General features: G+C 44.8%; 1 protein-coding gene across 2 annotated transcripts in view; it reads left to right on the forward strand.

The window, feature by feature from the left end:
* Positions 1 to 11523: 11523 nt before the first annotated feature.
* Positions 11524 to 24947, forward strand: part of dnah9l (dynein, axonemal, heavy polypeptide 9 like) — a 36729-nt gene continuing 23305 nt past the window's right edge. For both annotated transcript variants that reach the window (XM_029830422.1, XM_029830423.1), the window contains exons 1-46: positions 11524 to 11621; positions 11874 to 11973; positions 12344 to 12555; positions 12629 to 12862; positions 12990 to 13157; positions 13606 to 13722; positions 13985 to 14122; positions 14227 to 14351; positions 14486 to 14681; positions 14762 to 14866; positions 14960 to 15151; positions 15228 to 15428; positions 15513 to 15848; positions 15935 to 16012; positions 16084 to 16139; positions 16207 to 16327; positions 16982 to 17151; positions 17253 to 17475; positions 17559 to 17675; positions 17826 to 17912; positions 18001 to 18159; positions 18292 to 18375; positions 18482 to 18640; positions 18901 to 19023; positions 19197 to 19319; positions 19447 to 19671; positions 19753 to 19971; positions 20215 to 20382; positions 20466 to 20591; positions 20675 to 20782; positions 20875 to 21006; positions 21070 to 21230; positions 21303 to 21459; positions 21556 to 21701; positions 21974 to 22090; positions 22175 to 22313; positions 22424 to 22516; positions 22592 to 22786; positions 22950 to 23027; positions 23171 to 23303; positions 23529 to 23656; positions 23772 to 23920; positions 23993 to 24143; positions 24250 to 24381; positions 24475 to 24648; positions 24724 to 24928. In XM_029830422.1, the coding sequence (XP_029686282.1) occupies positions 11901 to 11973; positions 12344 to 12555; positions 12629 to 12862; positions 12990 to 13157; positions 13606 to 13722; positions 13985 to 14122; positions 14227 to 14351; positions 14486 to 14681; positions 14762 to 14866; positions 14960 to 15151; positions 15228 to 15428; positions 15513 to 15848; positions 15935 to 16012; positions 16084 to 16139; positions 16207 to 16327; positions 16982 to 17151; positions 17253 to 17475; positions 17559 to 17675; positions 17826 to 17912; positions 18001 to 18159; positions 18292 to 18375; positions 18482 to 18640; positions 18901 to 19023; positions 19197 to 19319; positions 19447 to 19671; positions 19753 to 19971; positions 20215 to 20382; positions 20466 to 20591; positions 20675 to 20782; positions 20875 to 21006; positions 21070 to 21230; positions 21303 to 21459; positions 21556 to 21701; positions 21974 to 22090; positions 22175 to 22313; positions 22424 to 22516; positions 22592 to 22786; positions 22950 to 23027; positions 23171 to 23303; positions 23529 to 23656; positions 23772 to 23920; positions 23993 to 24143; positions 24250 to 24381; positions 24475 to 24648; positions 24724 to 24928 (6733 nt within the window). In that variant the 5' untranslated portion in view covers positions 11524 to 11621; positions 11874 to 11900. The remainder of the gene's footprint in view (positions 11622 to 11873; positions 11974 to 12343; positions 12556 to 12628; positions 12863 to 12989; positions 13158 to 13605; positions 13723 to 13984; positions 14123 to 14226; positions 14352 to 14485; positions 14682 to 14761; positions 14867 to 14959; positions 15152 to 15227; positions 15429 to 15512; positions 15849 to 15934; positions 16013 to 16083; positions 16140 to 16206; positions 16328 to 16981; positions 17152 to 17252; positions 17476 to 17558; positions 17676 to 17825; positions 17913 to 18000; positions 18160 to 18291; positions 18376 to 18481; positions 18641 to 18900; positions 19024 to 19196; positions 19320 to 19446; positions 19672 to 19752; positions 19972 to 20214; positions 20383 to 20465; positions 20592 to 20674; positions 20783 to 20874; positions 21007 to 21069; positions 21231 to 21302; positions 21460 to 21555; positions 21702 to 21973; positions 22091 to 22174; positions 22314 to 22423; positions 22517 to 22591; positions 22787 to 22949; positions 23028 to 23170; positions 23304 to 23528; positions 23657 to 23771; positions 23921 to 23992; positions 24144 to 24249; positions 24382 to 24474; positions 24649 to 24723; positions 24929 to 24947) is intronic.

Here is a 24947-nt window from a genome sequence, read left to right on the forward strand (position 1 = left end):
CACCTTGTGCATATGGATGGAACGGCAATAACAGTCGCGGAGAAGCGTAAAACACAAGGGGGAGAGCGACAGAATGACGCAACGGGGTGCTAAAGGGGGAAATCCAGGGTCACGTGATGGATCAAGAACACATAAAGGGATGCAGATGGGATGCAAACGAGGATGACATCAGTGAAGCCGAGGTGAGACAAAGGCAGTGAAGGATGAGGAATGTTTAATTTATTCCCGTCTTCCATCGACTGCACCTGTCAGCGTCAGATGGGATGTTTGTGCCCACTTAAAACTGATGCAATGTTATAGCCTGTCAATAGCGATATGTACTAAAACTCATAATAAAGAAGCCGCTTCCTTTTTTTTTTTCCATCTGACGTACAACAAATATATAAATCTGAGCTAGAGTGGCTCCTTCACAGGAAGTGACCTCATTAGGTGGATTTAGGGTCCTCCTACCCTTCATAATATTTGCCGACATCCGCACAAAGCCTGAGCAATGAAGGAAATAGGGGGCCGAAAGTTCTTCTGCAGGGAAAAATGTGACTAAATTGTTATTCCTCTGTTTTCCCCGATATCCCAGCGTCATTTGTAACAGGAACGGCTGTAAAGCTGCGTGCATGAATGAGCTTCACAGTGCCGTGAGCAAAAGTGTTTTTCTTACATTCAACACAATGACATGGCAGGTCTTTTTTCTTCCGTCGGCGGTGGGGGGGGGGGGCAGTTTGGCTCAGGTGCGCTGGCCCGACCTGCTCGCAATCACACACGCAGCTATTACAATGATGAAGGAGCACAGTCTGCAATCATGGCGCTCCACCATTCAGCGCTGGCGTTCTGCATCATTATTCCTTCTGGCCAATGAAAAGTCAAGTAGGAAAATAAAGGAAAGAGACGCTAGCCCACTGTTAGGTAAATCAGCGTGGAGACTTTAAGTATTAGTCAACATTACGTGCTGACAGGGTGATCGAGGGCGAGCGACAGGATGTTCTGCTTCACCCGCTTTAGCGGTGATAGCTAGCATTAGCTCATTTGATTTGTCCCCCTCCCCCCGAAGCCTCGCTCCACCACATCTGGGTGCCACCTCAGCACTCTACACGTGCAAGTAGCACGAACCAACCACGCGTGCCCTGGATGTGTCTAATTTGAGCATTCAGACGTCACTAAATCACGCTGGCCTAAAGAACATAACCCACACTCACATCCAGTTAGAAATGTGAAGTTTGTTCGATTCAATCAAGATTTTGTGCTAAATTTCTTTGCAATCCATTCAACTGGCTTTGACATTTGTCAAGACATTATCGCTTCAAACCCCAAATGTCAAACATGCGCCAGCGCCAGAGTACAATCAGGGAGCTAATTCCTTCCAACATGCTGTGCATCCCACAAACCCATCACATCTGTGATGGCGTCCACATCGGGCCGGCTACTTGTTTGTTTCATCGCAGGTGTTATCCTGTATCCATGCGTCCGTCAGCAAATCCTAAATGACAACTGTGTAATTTCTATGACGAGTCCACCAGCAACGTGACATCTGCTCATGCTAATAACAGCTAGATATAGAATGTCAGAGCAAGTCCTGCACAAGATGCAAGTGGAGAGGGCGTCCTTGTCAAACACGATATTAAACTGACAGACTATTTATGATGGAGGCTTATGAGAGATGGACTAAACCATAGAGGAGAGAGAGAGAGAGGGAGATCGCCACGCTCGTGTAGTAAATCAGGCCTGAGGGAGTGACCTTTGATAGCCCCGGACAGAAAAGGTCACATGAACAGTGGAGAATTGGTCTATCTGTCACTTAACAGCTCGCTATAAATTGCACGCATGTGTGCACGCATGACCGTGGGAGGCGCAGGTGGGCCAGTTAAAAGCTTTGTTTTTTTTCATCTATTAACAGAATATTAGAGCATCATATCGGCGATCTGCAGAGGATATAATCCCAGGTCATGACACACACCGGCGGAGAGGTGGGATAAAACAGACAAAATTAGGCATTTAGATTAAAATCCATATGAATAGAGCATCAGAGAGCGTCTTGCACGATGACCCTGTTTGATTGCGCGCTGATGTCCGTCCGCCGCCGGCCTGATTGCGGCGTTTCAAGCAGCCGTAAAATGAAGCGCTATCTCTCACGTGGGTCAAATCCCAGTTCAACATAATTATATTCCCAGTCATCGGCACCTTTACGGCTGTTGAATTCATAAACGTTTTGTTCCAGAGTCGAGCTCAACAGCTCGCTTATTATTGCTGGCAACTCTAATTTACATGCCAGTTGTCCGTGCCCCTGACGCTCCTTTCAGTCCCCCCGGTGCCCCCAAAGTGCCAAATGTGCTAAATTAAGCCTCCTGCATTTTACAAACCTCAGTGACCCATGCTAGCTAATAAACTACTAATGGAGGGGAAACGCAAGCCTCTCATTAAGATATTGCCAAAAGATGCCCGTAAACACACACATGTGCGCCGTTCCTCCGGCTTGGAACCTAATGATGTTCCAACTGCTTTTAACAACTGTTTATTTATTGAGGGAGTAATTTTGCAGGAACCTGCTGAAGGTTTCAGGGGGTTGGGAGGGGGGGGGGGGGGTTGTGTATTAATCTGTCTTTTTTTTGGGACAGGAGAGGAGGGTAGAGATCCCACACACACACACACACACCGTTCAGGAGTAAATAGAGGAGAAAGGAGCTATTTAAATAGTGACAAGGTGACAATGTGTGGTGATTGACAGCAGAGGGGGGTTTGTGGGGGGGGATTGTGTTGTTCTCTCCACCAATGATAAGAGTGAAAAAAACAGGAAGAGGAACAAACAGACACACACCCACACACATGCACACACAAACGCACAGTCACGCACGTCTGCATACATTTCCAATTAAAAGTGTCTCCAGTCACTCATAAGTTACGCAACGCAAAGGGTTAAAAAAAAAAAACACTCCGAATGTCATGTGAATTTTCATCAGCACAAACGATCCTGTGACCCGCCACAGCTTTGGACCCCAGATGATCTAGAAAAGATGCAGAGTGTCTCACACACACACACACACACACACACACACACACACACACACACACACACACACACACTTATTAAACTTTAATCAGAGTGAGTTTGGGGTAATGAACAGGAGTCAACAATGAATTATGGATCATATTCTAATGGTTGACTTACCCCTCTCATTACTGGAATGCTAATGTGATTGGGAAACAAACGATTATCAGCTTTATTAGAAAGGGGTAAAGACTCCAGGACACCCCCCGAGTCTCAAACCTGAGGGACACTGTAGGTGCACGGGCCAACTCTGAGACCGTTACTGCATCGCTCTTCATCACACTGAGCTGGACTTTATGCAGCTTTCTCCCAGAATCGGCGCGTCTCTTAAAATGAATTCCTTACTGCACCACTCACTCGGAGGAGTAGATCTGTTCCAATCTGCAGTCCTGCAAGTCTGATCTAATGCATGTGGGGGCACGCACAACCGCACACGCCCCCCGGGGTGTTTATCACGGCACTGGTCAAGGTGGAGACGTCTCCCTCGATCCATCTCCTGCCTTATTGGCACCAAAAGACTCGCTTTTATGCCTCACTCGGGGATTTATGGGCAACTCCGGCGGCGTGAGGCCGCATGCATGGATGCATGCATCAGCGGTGTATATGCCCACCTCGTCTTCGGAGAGGAATCAGGCTGACGTGTGCGTTGACACCCCGCCGCCCTCTTACTTCTTCCCCTCCCTCTGTTCCTTCTCTCCTCCATCCATCCATCTATCCCTCAATCCATCACTTTCCTTTAAAAGCCTGTTAGGAAACCCAATACCTTTCATTAGCACCAAAAGATTAGCTTTTTAGCGGGACGTGTGTGTGTGTGTGTGTGTGTGTGTGTGTGTGTGTGTGTGTGTGTGTGTGTGTGTGTGTGTGTGTGTGAGTGAAAGCCGGAGCAAGGGAACAGTGGGTGGGAGGGATAAATAAATATAATCAAAGACGCTTGTGCCAGATAGCCACTCTGGTTAACCTGCAGTGAGTTGAAACACACAATCACACATGCAAACACACACACACACACACACACACATCGATTTATAGCATATACACCTCATTTTATCAAAGGCTTTGAAAGAGTTTGAAGAAAAAGAGTTTCAAAATAAGATACCCATGGTTTGACGGAGGGCATGAAAGTGAAGTTAATTATAGATTATAATTAAAGTTATGAGCCATTCTAATCCCTCAGCCTAAATAATACTCAGGGTTTGATGATACAATCATTTTTGATGGGCTGAAATGTTAACTGACGATTTTTAAATTGGGATGAGAGCGTGGAGGAGACGATTGAGGGGGAAATTGTATTGTGCTTTACATACTGATGGCGTATTTTTGATGATTTAAGCCACTTTCACTGACTTATTCTACGTTAAGTTGCCGTGACAGACGGATAGAGGGACAGACAGACAGAACCAGTCAGCGTGTCTAAACTTTGTTTTAATTTGTCTTTCTGGCCCAACACACGATATTCCCACCATGCACAAACGCACCATCACTTATTATTATTATTCACTGGATCTGGACAGCTTCAGACACTTTGGAGATGCGAGTGTCTAATTCGTAATTCCAGGGTCAGAAACAGAGAAAACAACACATTTTATGGATGAGACGGCAATCCCATTAATCCTTCAGGGGCGCACTAACCTACCGCACACACAGACAGAGAAAACAGTTATTTAACTCCCAATTTCCCTGGGGAGAGGGTCTTTAACTGTAGCAATGTAGTGTCCAATCTCTCGCTGGCTTCTCCCTGGTCCCTCCGTTCATTGAGCACAATCTGGAGAACAAGAGCATACAGATGCATACATTCACAGGCACACACACACACACACACGCACACACACACACAAACACACACACACATCTTGTCAACCAATACTCATCAGCTTTTGGGCCAGTGGAAAATCTATATTTCATCTGAAGAGCTGAGGTGTTTGTGCACATGCTGAGTTTGTTTGTCATTAGGCGTCACCCCTGCGGCTCACCTAATCAGGTTTCTCCCTGTCTCTCTCTCCCTCTTTCTGTGTCTCTCTCTCCCTCTTTCTGTGTCTCTCTCTCCCTCTTTCTGTGTCTCTCTCTCCCTCTCTCTCCCTCTCTCTCCCTCTCTGCTCATGTGTAATTCTGCCCGCAAGTGTTTGAGAAATGATAGAATAAGACCGTGTGTGTGTGTGTGTGTGTGTATCGTAGAAGGTAGAAGGCTGAGGGATAGGAGGGTGGGGCAGGTTCGTGCAAACACACACCGGAGGCCAAATTAAAGTTATCGATCGATCGTGGCATGATCTTACACAGAGAGCAAAGCTTAACCCCAATAACGTTTGTTTGTTTGTGTGCTCGTGGGTTTTTATGCATCATCTCAATTTGCGCCTCTCAGGAATCTCTCAATAACCTTCAGTGGCTGCTTTCTGTTTTTTGCTTTGGCTTTGTTTTGTTTTTAGACTCAACACCAGGGTTGTGAGTTCCATTTCGGGACAACTGTGTCAGCTTTATAGAAAATGTTTCACTATCGTCCTGGAAAAAAAGAAATGAAACACGCTATGACAAAAGCAAAAAAATAGGTCCCCTCTGTGGGGTGAATGGAGCCGGAACGACAGCAGCTCTGTGCCCTCCTGCCCCAGCAGGGTACCAACGGGAGGCTGCCATCTCCCAGCGGTGACATCACGTGTAGCCGGAGCTCGGCTGTCAATCATGTTGTGGCGGTCGAACGGTCCAAAAACCAAAACGCAAAGATAAATCGACTCCACGGGACAAATCTCTTCCAGAGGAAGCTTTAGCTCGGCCTCAACCTGGACCGACCCTTGGTGCTGTGCCTGTCTAGCAGCTGTTTTGATGCACAGTTTGGAATTTGAGCAGTAATTGAATTAAATGTCATTTGAGGTGACAAACCACACTGGGGCTTCAGCTTCAGATTTGTGCACTCCACTGCTGCACACACGCACCTGAGACCTCGGAAGCTTCACGGCAAATGAAGTAAGATGTCAGCGTGGAACTAAGATTTGATTATTATTGACTATTTTATGTCTTCTCCGCTGTTTCATTCCCAAACGTGATTGCTTGAATATATTATCTTGTCAAGTTAACACGATGGTCCTCAGAGAAACTATAAAACTGTAGGAATAAATGTGTGTTTTAAGGTTCTCCAATGATCTGAAGCACGTCAGATATATGTGTGCCCATGAGGTCACGGCTTGATGTGGCGACACTCTCTTTGTGACGCTTCAAACAATCCGCCGGTACCCGGGCCTCTAACTTCGCATGGTCAGCATCTCAAAGACGCGGCGTCCTGACCACCCGACCCCGTCTGCCAGCAATTACCCTAATCTTCCCGGAGCATTTTACCCCAAAGCAGTCCGTCTTCTCGGCACAATAACAGCAGAAGAACAAATGTGGTCCTGCCTGCGAGAGCCTCAGACAGCAGCAGGGTTCACCTATATGCAACAGTGAACTAATTGCTGGCCGCAGCAATAATGGCGATTGAATGGTCGCGGAATGACAGGCCATCATCCTCGGTGCTCTGCAATCTTACTCAACAGAGTGAATCCTCATTCAATCATCTCCCTTCTGTCCACCTTCATTAGCACGTCTTTAAATGAAAACGGTGGCGGCGGCCAATCAGATAAAAGCAGTGTAGAGGCCATTTTGGGGAGGAGGGTGGGGTAGTGAATGTGTCTGTGCTTCTAATTCCTGGCTTTATTCTCAGGAAGATTTTCACCTTTCACCTCATTTGGCCAAACTAGCGAGCGCGGGATTACCCTGTAAGTGATGGCATTGGGGAACAGGTTCCTGAAGGTGCCTCTGCAATCACCTAAGAGACACACGATCATTTGTTAGAATAATTATTCACTCAGTTTTATTTTTTCTTTCCATTTTCACGTCATTGATGGAGCTGTAAAAACGGGTTTCTGTAGCTTCTCATAGATAACAAGAGGGTATATCGTGGGAATTTCTCTGATTTAGCGCTTCCACAGGACTTTTCAAGCATCTAGATAGGAAAACAGCCCCATCTACAGGTCTAAAATGGGTCTATAATAGATGGTGGGGGAACCTTCACAGGAATGGTGGTGTGGCTCACAGCAGCTGTGGCCACATCCTCAGATCACTTCTTAGTGGAGGAAAAACCTCAGCGACAGTTACACAGAGAAAAAAAGAAGGTTTTAGAATCAGAAGGCTGGCAGGAGAACGCACAAAAGAAGAGATGAAAAAAGAGTGCATGATCTACTCAAACATGCAACTCCTGGCTGATACCACCATATAGTTGGGGCAACATTCAGTAACATGATGGAGGTTTTACTTGTATTGGGCTATTTTGACTTTACCGAGCTAACCTTTACACACACAAAACACTAAATTTTGTTCAATTGACTGCTGTTTGAATGGGGGCGCGCTTGGGTTGACCACCACTAATGATTTCTGCAAATAGAGGCTCTGCAAACGCGTGTGCAAACGAGCTGGCGGCCCTGCGGAGTAGCGGGACAGATGTGCACGTCTGCCATTACTGTAAACGCTCCATTTACCTCATCCTCCCTGGAAGGGATGGCTGGTCAGCACCATCTGGACACATGCATGCGAGCACACCCGTGGTCGCCATGAGGCGCGAGGGCCTTGCAACAGGAGGGGAGCTCTCAAATGACCATCACGTGCACGTCATCACGTGCGTATGAGTTCCTTCTCTTTTTCCCTGGTGACATTTTTGTCTCTTCATGTCTTGCACCCCCTCTATCATATACTCCCCTTTCATCCATCCCTGTGCATCCCCTGAGTCCAGCTCATTCTGTGACACACAAATGCATCATTTTCCAGGAAGACTACAAGACATAGGTAGAAAAAGGCCATAGTGAGTAGAACTGGAGGCGTCTCAGTGTGGGTCTGTGTGTGCATGTAGTGTAGAACCACATTTAATTTTGCTCCCCTGTTTGAGGAAAGGGAAAAGGGTGAGGAGAGGGGAGGGCCAGTGGTTTAGAGGAGAAACAGAGAGTAAGCCAGGGTGAAGCTTTGAGTCAAGAGCGGCAGTCTGATTGTCAAGCAACGTGTCGTCATGGCAACGGCAAATGGAGAGTGAGAGGAGAAGAGACTGAGGAGGAGAGAGGGAAAAATAAGGGAGATGCTTCAGGTTAAAACTACATCGCTGTCATGAAATGAGAGTTTAGCTTACGCTCTGTTATATGCTACACTGGAGCAGAATATTAGATCAACACACACTGCTGTTATTTCAGATACAGCCTAAAGCTCGGAGATTAAATATAGCCCCACGATATATTTTTCCATTTGGCCTCTTGATTTGTCTGTTTACACTGCTCAGCAATGGCTCTGTTCAGAACTCCTCTTTGCATATTTATCACCAATAGCCAGCCAAGTGCATATCTCCACTTTGCTGCAGCTCCTCTGCTCCTCCATCACTCTGTTCTGTCTCATCTGTATTCCATAAGCTCGCTGCCCCTCGTCATTCCCCATGCCAGCATATCACTCACTTTTCCCCTCTTTGTCCCTCCATTGGCTCCCTTACCCGCTCCTCTTGTTCCTCTGTCCTGAGATCTCTTTTTTCTGTTCTCCATCCCTGCAGAGGAGAGCTGACATTGGGCATGAGGTCAGAGAGATGGGCAGCCATGCTCGTACTGTCAGTGGGCTCAAATGGGCTTAGATACAGTGAATGCAGAGGCGCCTGTGGGACTCCCTCACCCACTTTGGGCTCTATTCACAAATGCTAATGCTTTACATATCCAATCACACACCTCTGCAATCACAGGGAGCAGTTTTAAAAGTGGAATTTTTACACCCATGCTTTAAAAATGCAAATTAAAGCACATTACGCAAATATAAACACATGCGATGAGTTATGCCAAAATAATATGCATACACAACATAAAGTACAGTCATTAATATATGCAAACAAAACAAGTCATAGATTTAAAGCCTCCGTTCACAAGCGAAAGGTAAGAAAGTCTTGCAGTGTTATACAGTCATTATATGGCCGTGTAGATTGGAATGTATTTAATATTTACTCAGAAAGTGGATGAGGTTGAAGGCTAATCGCTGCTGTGGTATTTTAAGTAACACAATGAGATGAATGTCTTTTTTTTTCATCAACTCTGTAACATGTGTAATAGGATGTCATGGCTCGGGTCACATTGGATTACAGTTGAAACAGACCCGTGAGAAACATTGTACTTTACTGCCTTCGTGTGGCGATAAAACACATTACAAATGAAAGAGCTGAACGAACATAACGTGTTTTTTTCCCATCAACCTGTCATCGATACATCACTAATGTCAAAAGTAACTGTAAAAACGTCTATTAACTTATGCGGGATTTCGCTCAGAAACCTTTCCCTCTGATGAGTGCAATGTCATCACGTGTCCAATAAGCGGCGCTGTAACGCGGTCGCATATTGAGAGTCAGGTTACTAGATTGGGTTGCAGTCACACAGGCCGTAGAACATCCAACGAGCAGGATAATGAAAGCACCCAATGCTGTGTTGGCAAAGAGTCAGCTCACCTTTCCATCACGGAGCGTATCATTTTCCCAGCTGATGCACAGAAGGGATATTAGCTTTGGATGGGAAACGAGTGCATCATTGTGATGATTGGGATCCATTTACTGCTTTTGATCTCAAAAAGAAGGGCTCCATTGGGTTTATTATAGCAGCTATTTTGTGTTGTATTCCATATCAACAGTGCAGTAAATCCAGCGGTATCCTTAATTCTTTTTCCTGAGTCTCCATGGAGGAGCCTGCCAAAACAAGTCGAAGCAATCTAAACAGTGGAGGGAATGGAGGAGTGCATGTGTCTCAGGAGCCCTCGCTCAAAGTTGGGGTTGTGCTGTCAGATGAGAGAGTGGACTTCCTGCGGGAGCAGGCCTTCTGTGTGCTGCGGGTGAAGACAGATAAATGGAACCGCTTCATAGGAACAGAAGAAAACCAAAAGATGATGCTGGATTTTCTGGACCACATTTGGACTGATAAATTGTTGCTATACTCTGGGCCTGGAGGAACACTGCATGCAGGAAATGCACAGGTATGAAGTCCATATAGGCAATTTTGCTAGTTTTAAACCCCAGAAACATTTTCTTCCAGCTCTGGGTTTTAAAAAAAAGAAAAAATTAATAAATAAAAATGTGCATGTTTTGGATTAACAAGACAGCTAGACGAGCAATTTTTTATTAAACCAAATATCCCGGACTTTTATTTCCATTTCAATTTGTTGTAATGTGTTTGCGTCCATTAAGACAACTCCGCAATGGAGGTCCAAGGTGCTTTGTGTGCTAAAGAAAGGTGTAAAAAGAATAAAGAGAGAAGGATTCAGACACCAACTGCAGCTTGGAGAAGTCCCCTATTACCCCATGGAACACCTTCCTGTTGTTATTTCTGAGGTGAGCCTTGTGTTTACCTGTGTGTGAATGTCTAACTGCAACTATGTATCCAAATGCTTTTAAACAGCTTGCATGTTTTTCATAGGTGCTGTTACACGTGCTCTCAAATGGCCTGAATCATGAGGACTGGCCACAGGTGGTCTCGGATGACATTCAGAGCCACCTGGAGAGGTTGAGGAGCAGGGTGGTGACCTTGAAAGGTCATGCAGAGGGGCGCACACTGTTGCCACTGCCCCTGTGCCTGGAAAGGGCACAAACTCAAGATATTGTCCTCAGGTTAGCGTCTGATTACCATGGTAACCTGTTCACGTCAAGCTAATTTTTATCCCTTTTTTAGTGTTCCATATAATAAACAAAATGCATTGTATAACACGTCAGAGGTTAAATAAAATCTAAATATTAAATCAAAAGAACCTCATTTAAAAAAAAAAAAAACTAAATATTTTGTAATAGATTGCACAAAACACATTTATTGTCATCGAAGAAGAAGAAGACCAGGACGAAGAAGAAGATGACGACGTTTCCGGGATGCTGTCTTTAATTAACTTTTTTAACCTGCTTTCTACTTTTAACGTGCTTTAACTAGCCTCCGGTATTATAGAGCTGTCATTTGTAGCTAAGTCAGCTATCGCGGCAAGTGCCTACAGACGTTTAAAAATGTAGAATAAACCTCCGGAGCAGTGTAGAACAGGTGGGCGCGGAGCCAACAGGTGCGTTCCTGGGGAGAGGAGAGCTAGCAGGGCCGGAAGAAGCTACAGAGACAGAGCGTTCCATGAGTGTTGTCGTTTGTGAAGTGACTCTATAAAGTGACAAAGAAAAATTCCGGAAGCAGATGGCGTTTGAACAAAGCTAAGACAGACTTCAGACCGGCTTGTTTTCTCATTTTCTCCCGTTCGTGGTTTATTTGTCCTGTCCTGTGTGTCCTGCTTTCAAAGAGCGCACAACCTGGCAGAAAACAAAACATGTAGTCTTTGTTTCTTTTGCATACTCTATCACTAAAGCACATGTAATGCTGATGGCCTCGTCTCTGTCCTCCTCAGTCCCATTGGGTGGCCCCTGGACCGTGGTCTGTTGTACTCCATAGAAACCCTGACAGTGCAGTGGTCTCTTCAGATATGGGACGTCCTGAAGAAAGACTCCAGTGCGCTGCTGCTCCAGGGAGACCACCCTGGCCCCTCTGTGGAGATCCAGTTCTGGAGTGCTCACAGAGAAAACCTCCTGGGCATCCAGTCTCAAGTATGACATTCGCTCTGTGATAGTCCACATAAGTGCAGCTATACACTGAAATTTAAGTAGCCACCGATGGAGAGGCCTGATGCTGATTGGTCAGAGTAGACTATCTCCTGAAAGTAGACAAGAAGGTTAAAAATAATACCTCTGTGTAATGCATGCACGCATTTAGCTGTGACCTCAAGACGACAGTATGAGTCAAGTTAATCGATATATCTGCCGCTCTGCTTTAGACCTAATACTGTCATTTTCATCCAGCTCCAGAGTCCCAAAGTGGAACGCATCATGGAGATCCTGAGACAAGTCAAGAGCAGTTACTACTCCTCTTTCAAAGACGTCTGTCTCAAAGTCGATGAGGGTAAAGCTGCATGGCTCGAAATTTATTATTGCTTTTTCTAGTTTCCGTCACAGTCACTCAAACTCAGTGAATAACTCCTCACGTAAAGTGAGAGATCGCACACTATTATAAAACAAACTATTATTTTTTTAAAAAAATGCAATAGTCCTACCCTGTCTTTATTTATAAATACATCTGTCTTCCCCTGATTTAAGATACAGAAAATCGATGCTTTTGTATTTAATATCCAGCTCTGATTTAGATTGAGTCTGGAGTTTGTCTCCAGGCACCATTTCTGTGGCTGCCCGCTAATGCAGGAAACATTTTTCACAGCATCTCCCTTAATGAGATTGTGTGTTACACATAAAGTTTCTTTATGGGATTATATCAGCGGTGCTGGAAGCCGAGGACATTGATCTTTATCTTCGCCCACTGAGAAGAGTGATCAGCAATTTAGAAGAGACGGTTTTTCCAAAAGTGGCCGATGTTCTGCCAGCTCTGTTCCACACGCTTTGTCTCATCTGGAGCCATTCGAGGTACTACTGCGCGGCACATCGCATGGTTGTTCTCCTGCAAGAGTTCTGCAACCTGATCATTGAAAAGGTATTACGGTTCAGAAGGAAGGAAACTAACAAATAAGCACGGTGAAACAACTGATGAATCTGTAATTTTCCAGGCTTTTGCCTACCTTATTCCTGAAGAGCTGTTTAAGATGGAGCTGGAGGAGGGAGTCGAGAGAGTTCAAATTACCATCGCGGTTCTGCAGACTTTCAAGCAGCTGTTTCACGCGTACCGTCAGCAGATCCCTTCGTACTTCAGAGTCACGGCGGCCATCAGACTGTGGGACTTCCCCGCTAGGCTTGTGTTCCAGCGCTCAGACTGCGTCATGGAGCGGCTTTGTATGATCGAGGTTCATTCCCCAAGCACTTTATAGCTTTTTTTTTAAATCAATCATCAGGCTGTTTTTATTTTCTCTATAGCCTTTACCTCACTTTTTATTTTGGAACTCTGCTTTATTTCCTCCTTCTATTTCAAAGGAACTTTTTGGAACTGCTCTGGACTTTCTGAAACTGGAGAAGATTGAACTGGGTGGATCCAGAGGAAAAGTCCTCAGTCAGATGGTCCACAGCATGAGTGAGGAGTTCCATGACCATTGGCGTGCGATCCGCGAGAGTAAATACGATCCATTGGACTACACCAATGATGTGAGGCCCGGCAATATTTGTTGATGTTAATATCACACTGATATGAATTATAAAAACCCCGGGGGTTTGTGACTGAGTACCATTTATGAATAGCACTGACACCCAGGGCCAAATCATTTTCTTAAAAAAAATTAGTAATTAGACATCATTTTTTCTGCCCAGCAGTAGAGTAATTGAAAAGTTGCAAGCAGTCGCTAAGCAACACTCAAGAATTAGTGATGGCAGGCATCATTAGTCAGTGCGTCAATATTTAATTAACTGATATTTCACAGCCAATTTACAACAGTTTCTTTTGTGATTCAGTCAGAAATTGAATTTTTCAAGTATTTTTTTCCTCCCAGGTAGCACTGTTGGACTCAGCAAAGTGAAGCAAAGCAAATGATCTCACAGTATCAGCATGCAGAAATGAGATTGATTGATTTTCTGTCTATTGCCCTCCTGTGCTCAGGATTTTGAGCGTCACTACATGCGTTTCATGGAGCAGAGCAGAGATTTTGACCAGAGGCTCGCAACTGTCCTCAATCAGGCCTTTCAGGACTCCAAAAACCTCGATTCGACATTCAAGGTATGTGTATTCATGAAAAATAGCGTCCTCAAGGCACCAGCTGCTGCTCGTGTGCATTTTTTTAATCATCCGATTTAAAAAGCAGCATCTGATGTTTGCATATTAAATCTGAGCTCAGCAGCCAAGCATTTCATGTTGATTTTCCTAACTTACTGCTTGCTGAAGCTGGAATGAGGGAATCTCCAGTGTATATCGGAGGCGTCAATGATACTGGCTTTTTAAAGGAGCAGCTTTGAAAGTACGTTTTTGATTTCTGTTCTAGTTATTGAAGATTTTCAGCACCCTGCTTGAGAGACCCAGAATCCATCAGCAGTTTGCCCCCAACTACAATTTGCTGTTGGCAATGTTCAGTCAGGAAATTGACTATTGTCAGGTTATATTTGATCATCACAGAGCGGGGGTGAGAACATTTAAACGAAATCACCAATCAGAATGTAATCTCCTGTACCCTTTGTGTAGCATTATGGCATTAACGGGTTATTCGTGCCTGTATTTCTTTTCCAGCTGCGGTCAGGCAGCACTGCTGTAGGGAAGAATATGCCGTCAGTGGCCGGCAACCTCAAATGGTCTCAGGAGCTTCGTAGCCGTATCCTCTCCAACAGGAGCAACCTCTGTCAGCTGGCCCATGTGTATGTACAAACCATGGTTATCAGATGCAAACATGTTTATATCATGTGTATGTGACTCCAGAATATTTCAGGATAATCCTTTTAATCCTTTGCTTTACAAAGTTGCATTTCAGTCTTTTCGTGCCTTCTGTTAGTCCTCTGGGTGGTGTAGAAGCAGATGATGTTCTCCAAAAATGCGAGCATGTGCTGGAGTCCTTGGACCAGCTTGATGAACAGTTGTTCTCGGAGTGGACCGTAGGCTTGGAGGAAATCTGCCAGAGCCACTTAAATGAGCCCCTACTCATGCTAGACTCCGACACGGGCCGGTTCTATGTCAACTTCAGTCCTGCAGTAAGCACACCGAAAAAGCAGGCAAATTTTCAAAAACAACAGCAACAACTGTGGAACAAACACAACTGTCCTGTAATCAGCTGGCATCAGTCCTGAGGGAGGTGAAGTATTTGGACATGTTGAAGACCCTCAACATTCCTAAAGTGGCTGTCCAACTCCACTCTCAACAAGGGAGACTGTATGTGGTGAGTTTCTGAGCTTCTAGCATCTCTGTAAACATTGTCACATAGTCAGATAAGTATTTGGGGGGGAGCTTAAGCGTTTTTTGCTTCATGCAGTACACACAGACACTAACTCTGGTGACTCAGTGGTACAACCAGCTGCACAACACTATGCTAGACGTGGAGATGGGACTGGTAAAAGATGAGATGGACATGATGAGGCAACAGCTTGAGCCGGCCCTCCAAGAGCTCGTTTGGTCTCAGGAGGATTTATCGGACTATATACGGAGCACACGAGACCTGATGGAGGCGAGTCTCTCACAGAAGAACAGATCAAGACTTAATCACTGCTGTTAACAGGTTCTTCGATTTTTGTGGCCATTAGGGTATTTCCAGTCGAGTCCAGAAGAGTAAAGCTAATGTGGAAGCCATTCAAGCCCTAATGGGGAGGTTTAGCCAGCGTCCCTTTATCACCAGAAGGAGTGACGGCTCTGTTTTTCAGATTTTATCTGACATTGAAGAAGGTGTAACAAAACAGCACACTTTAGTTCGCAGTGCTGGCGAACAAATCCACAATCTTCTGCAGGTATTTTAGATCGTTAAAAGACAAAGCACAGAATCCCCCACTTATTCTTTGTATTTTCAATTTTTAATCCTTGCTTTCTCTCAGGAGAACCGGTCTCTGCTAGGGGTCACTGACCTGGACAGCAGTGAATGGAAGGCCTACACGAGCTACGTGGACAACATTGTGCTGAAGGGCTTCTGTAGTGCGATACGTTGCTCCCTGCAATACTTACTGGATAACACGGACGCATCCCAACGCTGCACACCTCTGTTTGAGGTCCAGCTGTTACTCAGCAGAAGTGAGATGACCTTTGACCCTCCACTAGACTTCAGTTATCATGGTCATTTCTATGAAATTGTGGATAAAATGGTTGCCAGTATCACGCACATGGCGTCCGTCATTCCCCGTCTGGCAAAACACATGCAGCTGGACAACTACCAGGTGCAGTACGCACTTTACAGATACACAAACACACTGCTGGAGAACTGTGATTGTCTAAAGACACCCCCCTCTGCTTCCACTTGTAGAGCAACATTAATGAAATGGGGGACTTATCCGAGTTGTGCCACACCATTCGCTCAAGAGCACGCATGGCTGTTGCTAAGGCGAGCATCTGTTCCGTACTCAGAGCCGTCACGTCTGATTTTCCAACCCTAACAATGATTTTCATTTTCAGATCAGAGAATACCAGGCATCATTTTCCAGCTACCGCTACCTCTGGACCGACGACAGGTATAAAAGAAAAGTAAATGTGAAACATACCAATTTTGACCATAAACACAATGTTCACATTTCACAGATCGGAATTCATGAGGCAGTTTCTGCTTTACGGCCATGTTCTGAGCACAGAGGAAGCTGAGCTCTACGCCGACTATGAACTGAAGAAGAACCCACCCACGCTGGACAACTTTAAAGAACAGGTGTGCGCACGCCGGGTCCACACTGGACGCGGAAGCGATGCGAATAGCTGCGAGCGGGGAGGCTTTTTGTTTTGGCAGCCATGTTAACAGATTGTGTCGTTCGCACCAGACACGAAGCGCCGTGAATGGCTGCGATCGGCGCGCACCTAGCAGCGATCATTTCAGCATCTGGCCTATTTTGTGCGCGAGCGATCTCGTCACCTGGCAGGAAGTCAATCAAAGACAAAGGAATCCTGGCAATTTTCATAATAAAACAAGTTTCAAAGTAAAAAAGCACGATGGAAACAGTGGATTTATATACAGTGGTTGTCTGTATTCAAACACACACGGAGCCATTTATGGGTGACTGCACTGGGAAACTGGAAGATAAATAGATAATAAACGAAAGATTACTTTAACATTTATTTACAATTTCAATATTTCAGCTCTACAGGCTACAACTAAACAACACTGGTAGTAGAGTAGACAACAGCTGAGGAGCAGGTCGCTTGTCGACGCACGGAGAAATTGGCGACTGGTGTGAACGAGAGGACTGCGGATAGCTCGGGTTTCATTGCGCTTCACGGCGCTTCTGCGTCCACTGAGCCTGACGTCATGTGCCATGTAAAGATTCAGTCGCTGTTAGCTCAATGTTTGTATTATTCTGTACATAAGATCAACTTGTTCGAAACGCTGTATGTCCGGGTGAGCAAGATGGAGGACCGGCGGGTGTTCTGTGGCTGGCTACAGCTAGATATCAAACCCTTCAAACATACGCTGATGAACGTCATTAAGAAATGGAGTTGGATGTTCAAGGAGCACCTGCTGAACCATGTGAATGAAAGGTTTGTCTCCTGTGTACTTAAACACTACTTTGTGTAATGTTCTACGCCAAACATCAAAAGTCATGTTTTTTCATTCTCACCATCTCTTCTTTTCTCTGCAGCGTCAGAGAACTGTCTGCATTTGTCCAGGACACAACTCTCGGCCTTTCTGACAAGGTGGTAGATGGTGATTATGCAGGCCTTGTGACCATAATGGGACACCTCATGGCTATACGTGACAGACAGATCAGCAACGAAAAACACTTCAAACCACTTAAGTCTACCGTCGAGCTCCTCAAGACTTACGGACAGCAGCTACCTGAGTGCATCTACACACAGCTTGAAGTGTGTATCAATGTACTGATGCACATACTGTAAACTAACTCACGACTACGTTCAACGCGTGCCTTTATTTATCCAAACTGCAGGAACTGCCGGAGAAGTGGAAAAGTCTAAAGAAGATTGCATTCACAGTTAAACATGAAGTCGCTCCGCTGCAGTCGAATGAGGTTTCAGTTATACGCAGGAAGTGTGTTTGGTTTGAGGTGAGCTGTGTAGGATGTCAAAGCCCCATACAACTAGTTCAATATCTGACATATAGACGACCTGACTTTTTATCCTACCTTACATATGAAGGAGACCCCTATCCAGCATTTGAAACGTTGAAGGACACTGTATTCTCCCTCTGTCTTTAGGTGAAGCAGCATGAATTCAGAGAGCGGTTTCGTATGGAACACATCTTTAAGATAAATGTTACAGAGCCATATAAACTACTTGATAAGGTGAGCAATGCTGGGAATTTGTTCTTTTTTTCAATCTTCTTCATAATGCTCAAATTTTTAGAAACGATTAACTGATGCATCTTTTCAGTCTAATCAAGCTGTGGCGGTGATGGAGGCAGACATGAAGAAGCTGCAGGACACTGCTGATCTCTTTGAGGTCAGTTTCCCCGAGTACAAGCAGCTGCGCCAGTGTCGTTCTGACATCATACTGGTCAAAGCAGTTTGGGACATGGTCATCTTTGTGAAGGTACATATGACAAATCACAAAGGTTTCCAATGGTATTTTTTTGTTACATATACATTCCTCGAGCCATCTGAGCTTCTGGGCGTTGCGTTTTCATAAAAGCAACTTAGCTGCTTTGTGCTGTTTCTGCGACAGTCAAGTATAGAGGATTGGACCAAGACTCCATGGAAGGAGATCAATGTTGAGCAGATGGACATGGAACTTAGGCGATTTGCTAAAGTATATCTTTACACACATTAAGCATCATATTCTCTATCTGATTTTGAGAAGTGGCATGTTAATTTATGTCTATTGATTGTGTGTGTGTTTTTTTTTTTTTTTTAAGGAGATGAAAGTGCTGGATAAGGAGGTGCGGGTGTGGGATGTCTATACTGGTTTGGAGTCAATGGTCAAGAACTTGTTAACGTCTTTGAGAGCCGTCAACGAGCTGCAAAACTCAGCTGTCAGAGAACGACATTGGCAACAGCTTATGAACACCACAGGGGTACAGGGCATGTTATGCTGCTGTATTACAGCATCTTAGACTCTATCTAAAAGGAACAGTATTCTATAGCCTATGTGATACGCTATATACCAATCATATTGATTTTCTTTCTGCCCCTCTGTGATCTCATGTTCTTTCATTTAACTATCCTGCCATCTCATGTTCAACCCTGTAATAACAAGCGCAGGTCAGTGAACCCAATTACCTCCATGTGAAATCTGATCACACTCATGGTGGCGTTGTATTGTTGTGGCCCTCAGGTCAGGTTTGTGATGGGAGAGGGCACCACGTTAGGGGACCTTTTGGAATTGCAGCTTCACCGTGTGGAGGATGAGGTCAAAAACATTGTGGACAAGGCTGTGAAAGAAATGTCCATAGAGAAAGTAAGAACCAGAAACTGGTCTGCAATCATTACTGTTCCCAATAACGTCCCAGCATCCCTTAATAGAAGACCTTTCACAGAATCACGAAGCAGACATGCAGTAAAGAAAAGGGATGAATTTGTGCACTGATTTGTGATATTTGTGCACATTTTCTGCCAATTATCTGAAATTAGGTTCTGGCAGAGATCAGTCAGACGTGGAGCGTCATGTCATTGTCGTATGAACACCACAACATAACAGGAATCCCTCTACTTAGGGCAGATGAAAATCTGATAGAAACACTGGAGGACAATCAGGTGAGCTTGAGGGGGGAAAAATGACATTTTGACACCATTTAGAGCTGAACTTCGTTAGACAACATAGAAATATTTGCTATATTTAATGGTTTATATGTTCAAGTGGCAAGACTTTTTCCTCCTTTAGGTGCAGCTTCAGAACATCTTGATGAGCAAGTACGTGGAGTACTTCCAAGCAGAGGTGAGCAGCTGGCAAAGGAAACTGATGGTGGCTGACCTCGTCATCTCCTCTTGGATGTCTGTCCAGAGGACCTGGGCACACCTCAACAGCATCTTCACAAACAGCCACGATATTCGCTGCCAGCTGGCCAATGACGCAGAACGTTTCCAAGGAATTCACAATGATTTCCAGGTAAGTCCAGTCAAGCCCGTCATGTCATCATGTTGCATTTTCTCTTTCTGTTTGTGCTGCAACAATAACACTCCTCCCCAGAGCTTGATGGCTGAGATGGTGCAGAACAATAACGTGGTGGAGGTCACTAACAAGCTGGGTTTCTTGGAAAATCTTGAGACCTTACAGCAGAGGCTGACTGTGTGTGAGAAGGCCCTGGCTGAGTACCTGGAGACCAAGAGACTTACATTCCCCAGGTTTTACTTTGTCTCTGCCTCAGATCTGCTGGACATAGTCTCCAAGGGAACACAGCCCAAAGAGGTGACAAGTTACAGCTGAACTCTGAGAATACAGAAAGACAAAACCATCTTAGTCATTATTTATTTCACGCACTCAATTATTGAGCCTGTCTTTCAGCTTGATCAAATGAGTTATTGCAGATTGAATTGCAGTCCTAATTTGACATTGCTACTCATTCATTGGCATTGCTGATTAAAAATTTTATTTCCTTCCAGTGTTTTTTTTATTTTTTTTATTGGGTTTTCCTTTCTGTATGTTTTCCAGGTGACGCGGCATTTGTTGAAGCTGTTTGACAACATAGCAGACCTTCGCTTCAAGGACTCCGGCGTAGCAGAAAAAGAGGAGGCAAACACTGAGGTTGTTGCCTTTGGGATGTACAGTCGGGAGGGAGAATACGTTCAGTTCTCTGAACCATGCATCTGTGAAGGACAGGTAGCGGAAAAACGAAAAGCTGCTTCTCTGATAAAGGTCAGACTTTGCTGTCCTGGTTTTTTGCATTGCTAATCTTGTTCCAGGCTGAGTGTTGGTTAAGTGCATTGGAGAGCACCATGCAGCGCACTGTCCGAAAGGAGATCCAGGAGGCTGTCGCTGCCTATGAAGACAAACCGCGAGACCAGTGGCTGTTTGACTATCCAGCACAGGTTTTATAATTGTATATAATGTGTGTGTGGGGGTGGTGGTAATGGTCTAAACACAGATGTCGTCTTCCATGGTGTGTTTACAGGTAGGGCTGACGGGCAGTCAGGTGTGGTGGGCCACCGATGTCAGCATTGCTTTTGAAAGGGTGGAGGAAGGATTTGAGACGGCACTTAGAGACTACAACAAAAAGCAGGTCATGCTCAATTTGGAGGCATGTAATGTTAAGTGTGGCGTGACTGCACAGTGGGGTTTTTTATTTAGCGGCTTCTGAATTCTGTTCAACAGATCATACAGCTGAACTCTCTAATCCACATGCTGCTTGGAGATTTATCCCCTGGAGATCGGCAGAAAATAATGACCATCTGCACCATCGATGTTCACGCACGAGACGTGGTTGCCAATCTCATAAGTCAGAAAGTAAGTGAGTGTGCGTTGTTGTAGTTAAGGCTTCCTGTTGGTGTCACTGTGTGTGATTTGTAGGTGACAACAGGACAGGCTTTTGCGTGGCTCTCCCAGTTACGTCATTGCTGGGATGATGCAACCAGACATTGCTACGTTAACATCTGTGACGCCCAGTTCCAGTTTAGCTATGAGTACTTGGGGAACACAAACAGACTGGTGATCACTCCGCTTACTGACAGGTCCATTTGCACTACAGAAAAGATCACCCAGCTTTGTAAAACCCTTTAATAAAAAATTTGCATCTCAAATAGGTGTTACATAACTCTGACCCAGTCTCTCCATCTGACTATGAGTGGCGCCCCATCGGGTCCAGCTGGCACCGGTAAAACCGAGACTACCAAAGACCTCGGGCGGTCCTTGGGCATCATGGTATATGTGTTTAACTGCTCGGAACAAATGGACTACAAGGTCGAGCAAACTGTCCACAAGCCGTTCTTTACAATCTTTTCATTTACTGCATATTCATTCCACGATTCTGGCCGTTCTCTCTGTCTCTTTTAACAGTCCATAGGAAACATTTATAAAGGACTGGCCCAGACAGGAGTGTGGGGATGCTTTGATGAGTTCAACAGGATCTCCGTGGAGGTTCTGTCTGTGGTAGCTGTGCAGGTCAAGACAATTCAGGATGCCATACGAAACAAGAAGCAAAGGTAAATCCTCAAATCACCCATTAGTTGTGCATGGGTGTGTTTTCTCTACTCCTGTTCCCTGAATTGTTGTTTTCCATTTTATAGGCAATTCACCTTTATTTGTATTGTTAGACTTTCACAGCACTACTGTTAGTGAAATGGTTTAACTGTGCATAATTAACGAGGAACTAATGTGGGGATATTATGTTTTGTTAAGGTTTCTTTCTGTAACAATGCACTCAAGGCTTTATGGACCTCATTACTGATCTGTAATTGGGTCTGTGTTTGTTTAGGTTTCATTTCCTTGGAGAGGAGATTGACCTGAAGCCAACAGTGGGAATTTTTATCACTCTGAACCCAGGTTATGCTGGCAGAGCTGAGCTCCCAGAGAACCTTAAGGCTCTATTCAGGTCTGGTATGAAGAGAGAACGTTTTCAGCTCTTAATGTACACATGTTTAAATAGAGATTAATACCTCACTGACTAACCATTCAGACCTTGCGCCATGGTGATCCCAGACTTTGAGCTCATCTGCGAAATCATGCTGGTGGCAGAAGGCTTCATAGATGCTCGTCTCCTGGCACGCAAGTTTATCTGCCTCTACACTCTTTGTAAGGAACTGCTGTCCAAACAGGTACATGCAAGACCTTTATACTTAATCTGCTTAAAAGGGAATTTGAGTAGGAGCTTCTTTTGGTCTCTTTGCGGCATCGTCTCACTTATTCGCAAATCTCTTTTCGTTAGGATCATTACGATTGGGGTTTAAGAGCCATCAAATCAGTCCTGGTTGTAGCTGGATCTCTTAAGCGAGAGGACCGGAGCAGACCTGAGGCTCAGGTAGGCATCAGTCACTTGCCGCCTGTGATTTATTTACGTTTTATGGCGACATTTCAATCATCATATCTACCCTAGGTGCTGATGCGTGCGCTGAGAGACTTCAACCTGCCTAAGATAGTTACCAGTGATGTGCCCATATTCCTCGGGCTTATAAGTGACCTATTTCCTCAGCTGGATGTGCCCAGGAAGAGAGACCCTCGGCTGGAGGACAGTGTTCGCCAGTCTGTCAGCGAACTGCACCTGCAGCCTGAAGAGAACTTTATACTCAAGGTGTTTGATTCATCAGTCAAGAAACCATCAGATGTTTTTTGTTTTTTTTTACTTCAATGAAACTAAGAAAAATACTGTCTGTGGGCTATACGTGATGTCTTTCTGTCTGTGTACATATTTACATGATGTACATTGCAGTTACAGGGCTTTTTTATGCATCCAGGTGAGTCAGCTGGAGGAGCTTTTGGCAGTCAGACACTCTGTGTTTGTAGTTGGTGGACCAGGAACTGGAAAGAGCCAGGTGATCTACTGTTTAACTAACACCAAGACGTACCTACCCAAGCTGCAATTTTACTGTCAAGTTTGGTGTTTCTAGGCTTCTCATTACTGTTGTTTAGAAGATAGGGTCAGCAGTGTGTTAATTTGTTGATGCTATTCTACCAGATCTTAAAGACTCTGCATAGAACGTACACTAACATGAAGCTCAAACCTGTATGGACGGACATAAACCCCAAAGCCGTGACCACAGATGAGCTGTTTGGATACCTGCATCCTGCTACTAGAGAGTGGAAAGATGGTGAGGGTCGTCGTTGGAAATTGATTCTCACAACTGCTCAGTCTTGATATTAATTCAGTTTTTTATAGTTAAAAATGAACCTTTGTTATAGATTTTGAGGGCTAAATTCATGTGTCACTTGACTTTGCATTAGTAGAGTTTACATGACATAATGACATTTTTGCTTAGCCAATTAAAGTCTTTATGGAGCAAATCTAATTATTATTATGCACTGCTTCACTCTAGGTTTGTTCTCATCTACAATGAGAGAGCTGACTTCATTAAGCCACGATGGACCCAAATGGATTGTTCTAGACGGGGATATTGACCCCATGTGGATTGAGTCACTCAATACAGTTATGGATGATAATAAGGTCAGTGTTTATTCTCAGATTATCTCTTGTTCCCATTCTGACTTTAGTCCACATTAGTGAGCATACATCGTCCATGTCAGCCATGCATCCATCATTTTCCTTCTCTTCTGCGCAGGTTCTGACTCTGGCCAGTAACGAGAGGATCAGTTTATCCACCTCTATGCGTCTTCTTTTTGAGATCTCTCATCTGAAAGCTGCTACTCCAGCCACCGTATCCCGGGCCGGAATACTTTACGTCAACCCTCAGGACCTCGGCTGGAGCTCGTAAGCCAACTACACACAATTAAAACACTCCTCGACATCTGTGTTTTGACTTGTCTTGTATACTTTCTTGAGATCTGTGGCAAGCTGGATTGACACCAGGAAGGTCCAGTCAGAACGAGCCAATCTCACCATTTTGTTTGATAAATATGTACCATACTGCCTAGAACAGGTTCGCTGCAATCTCAAAACCATCACTCCTATACCAGAAAACAGCATGGTGCAGGTAGAAGTATTACGCACCTCATTTATAAATGAATCCTTTCCCCATTATTGCATTTCTCTGTGTTATTCCGACATGTTGACTTGTTTCTGTGTTTGCGGCCAATCAGACGTTGTGTTCCTTGTTGGAATGCCTGCTGACAGACCACAACACTCCCGCTGACTCTCCTCGGGAACTTTATGAGATTTACTTTGTCTTCGCCTGTGTGTGGGCGTTTGGAGGGGCTCTGTTCCAGGATCATGTATGTAACAATTTGAGAACACACTGCTTTTCCAGGCATTATTTGATTTTTCAGGTGATTTGTGTATTATTTTTCTTTTACCCACTGTTGCAGCTGAATGACTACCGCGCAGAGTTCAGCCGCTGGTGGTCTAAAGAAATGAGAGCAGTGAAATTTCCCTCTCAGGGCACAATCTTTGACTACTTCATTGACTCTGAGACTAGAAAGTTTACCCCTTGGAGCGAAAAGATGGTCCCATTTGAGCTGGAACCTGATGTGCCCTTACAGGTATGTGTGAAATATCACTATCTATGTTTGTAGAAGGACTTGTGGACAGTTTATTAGCTGTGACCTGTGTTTCAGACTGTGCTGGTCCACAACCCAGAGACCATCTGTCTGACCTACTTCATAGACCTGCTGCTCCAGAGGGGCAAACCCATCATGTTAGTGGGCAACGCTGGAGTCGGCAAGACCATCCTTGTGACTGATAAGGTGTCCAAGCTGAAAGAAGACTATATGGTGGCCAAAGTCCCCTTTAACTATTACACCACATCAGCAATGCTGCAACGTAAGAATCTTTTTTTTAA

Source organism: Takifugu rubripes, chromosome 22, assembly GCF_901000725.2.
Source record: "Takifugu rubripes chromosome 22, fTakRub1.2, whole genome shotgun sequence".
In the NCBI taxonomy this organism is placed as follows: domain Eukaryota; kingdom Metazoa; phylum Chordata; class Actinopteri; order Tetraodontiformes; family Tetraodontidae; genus Takifugu; species Takifugu rubripes.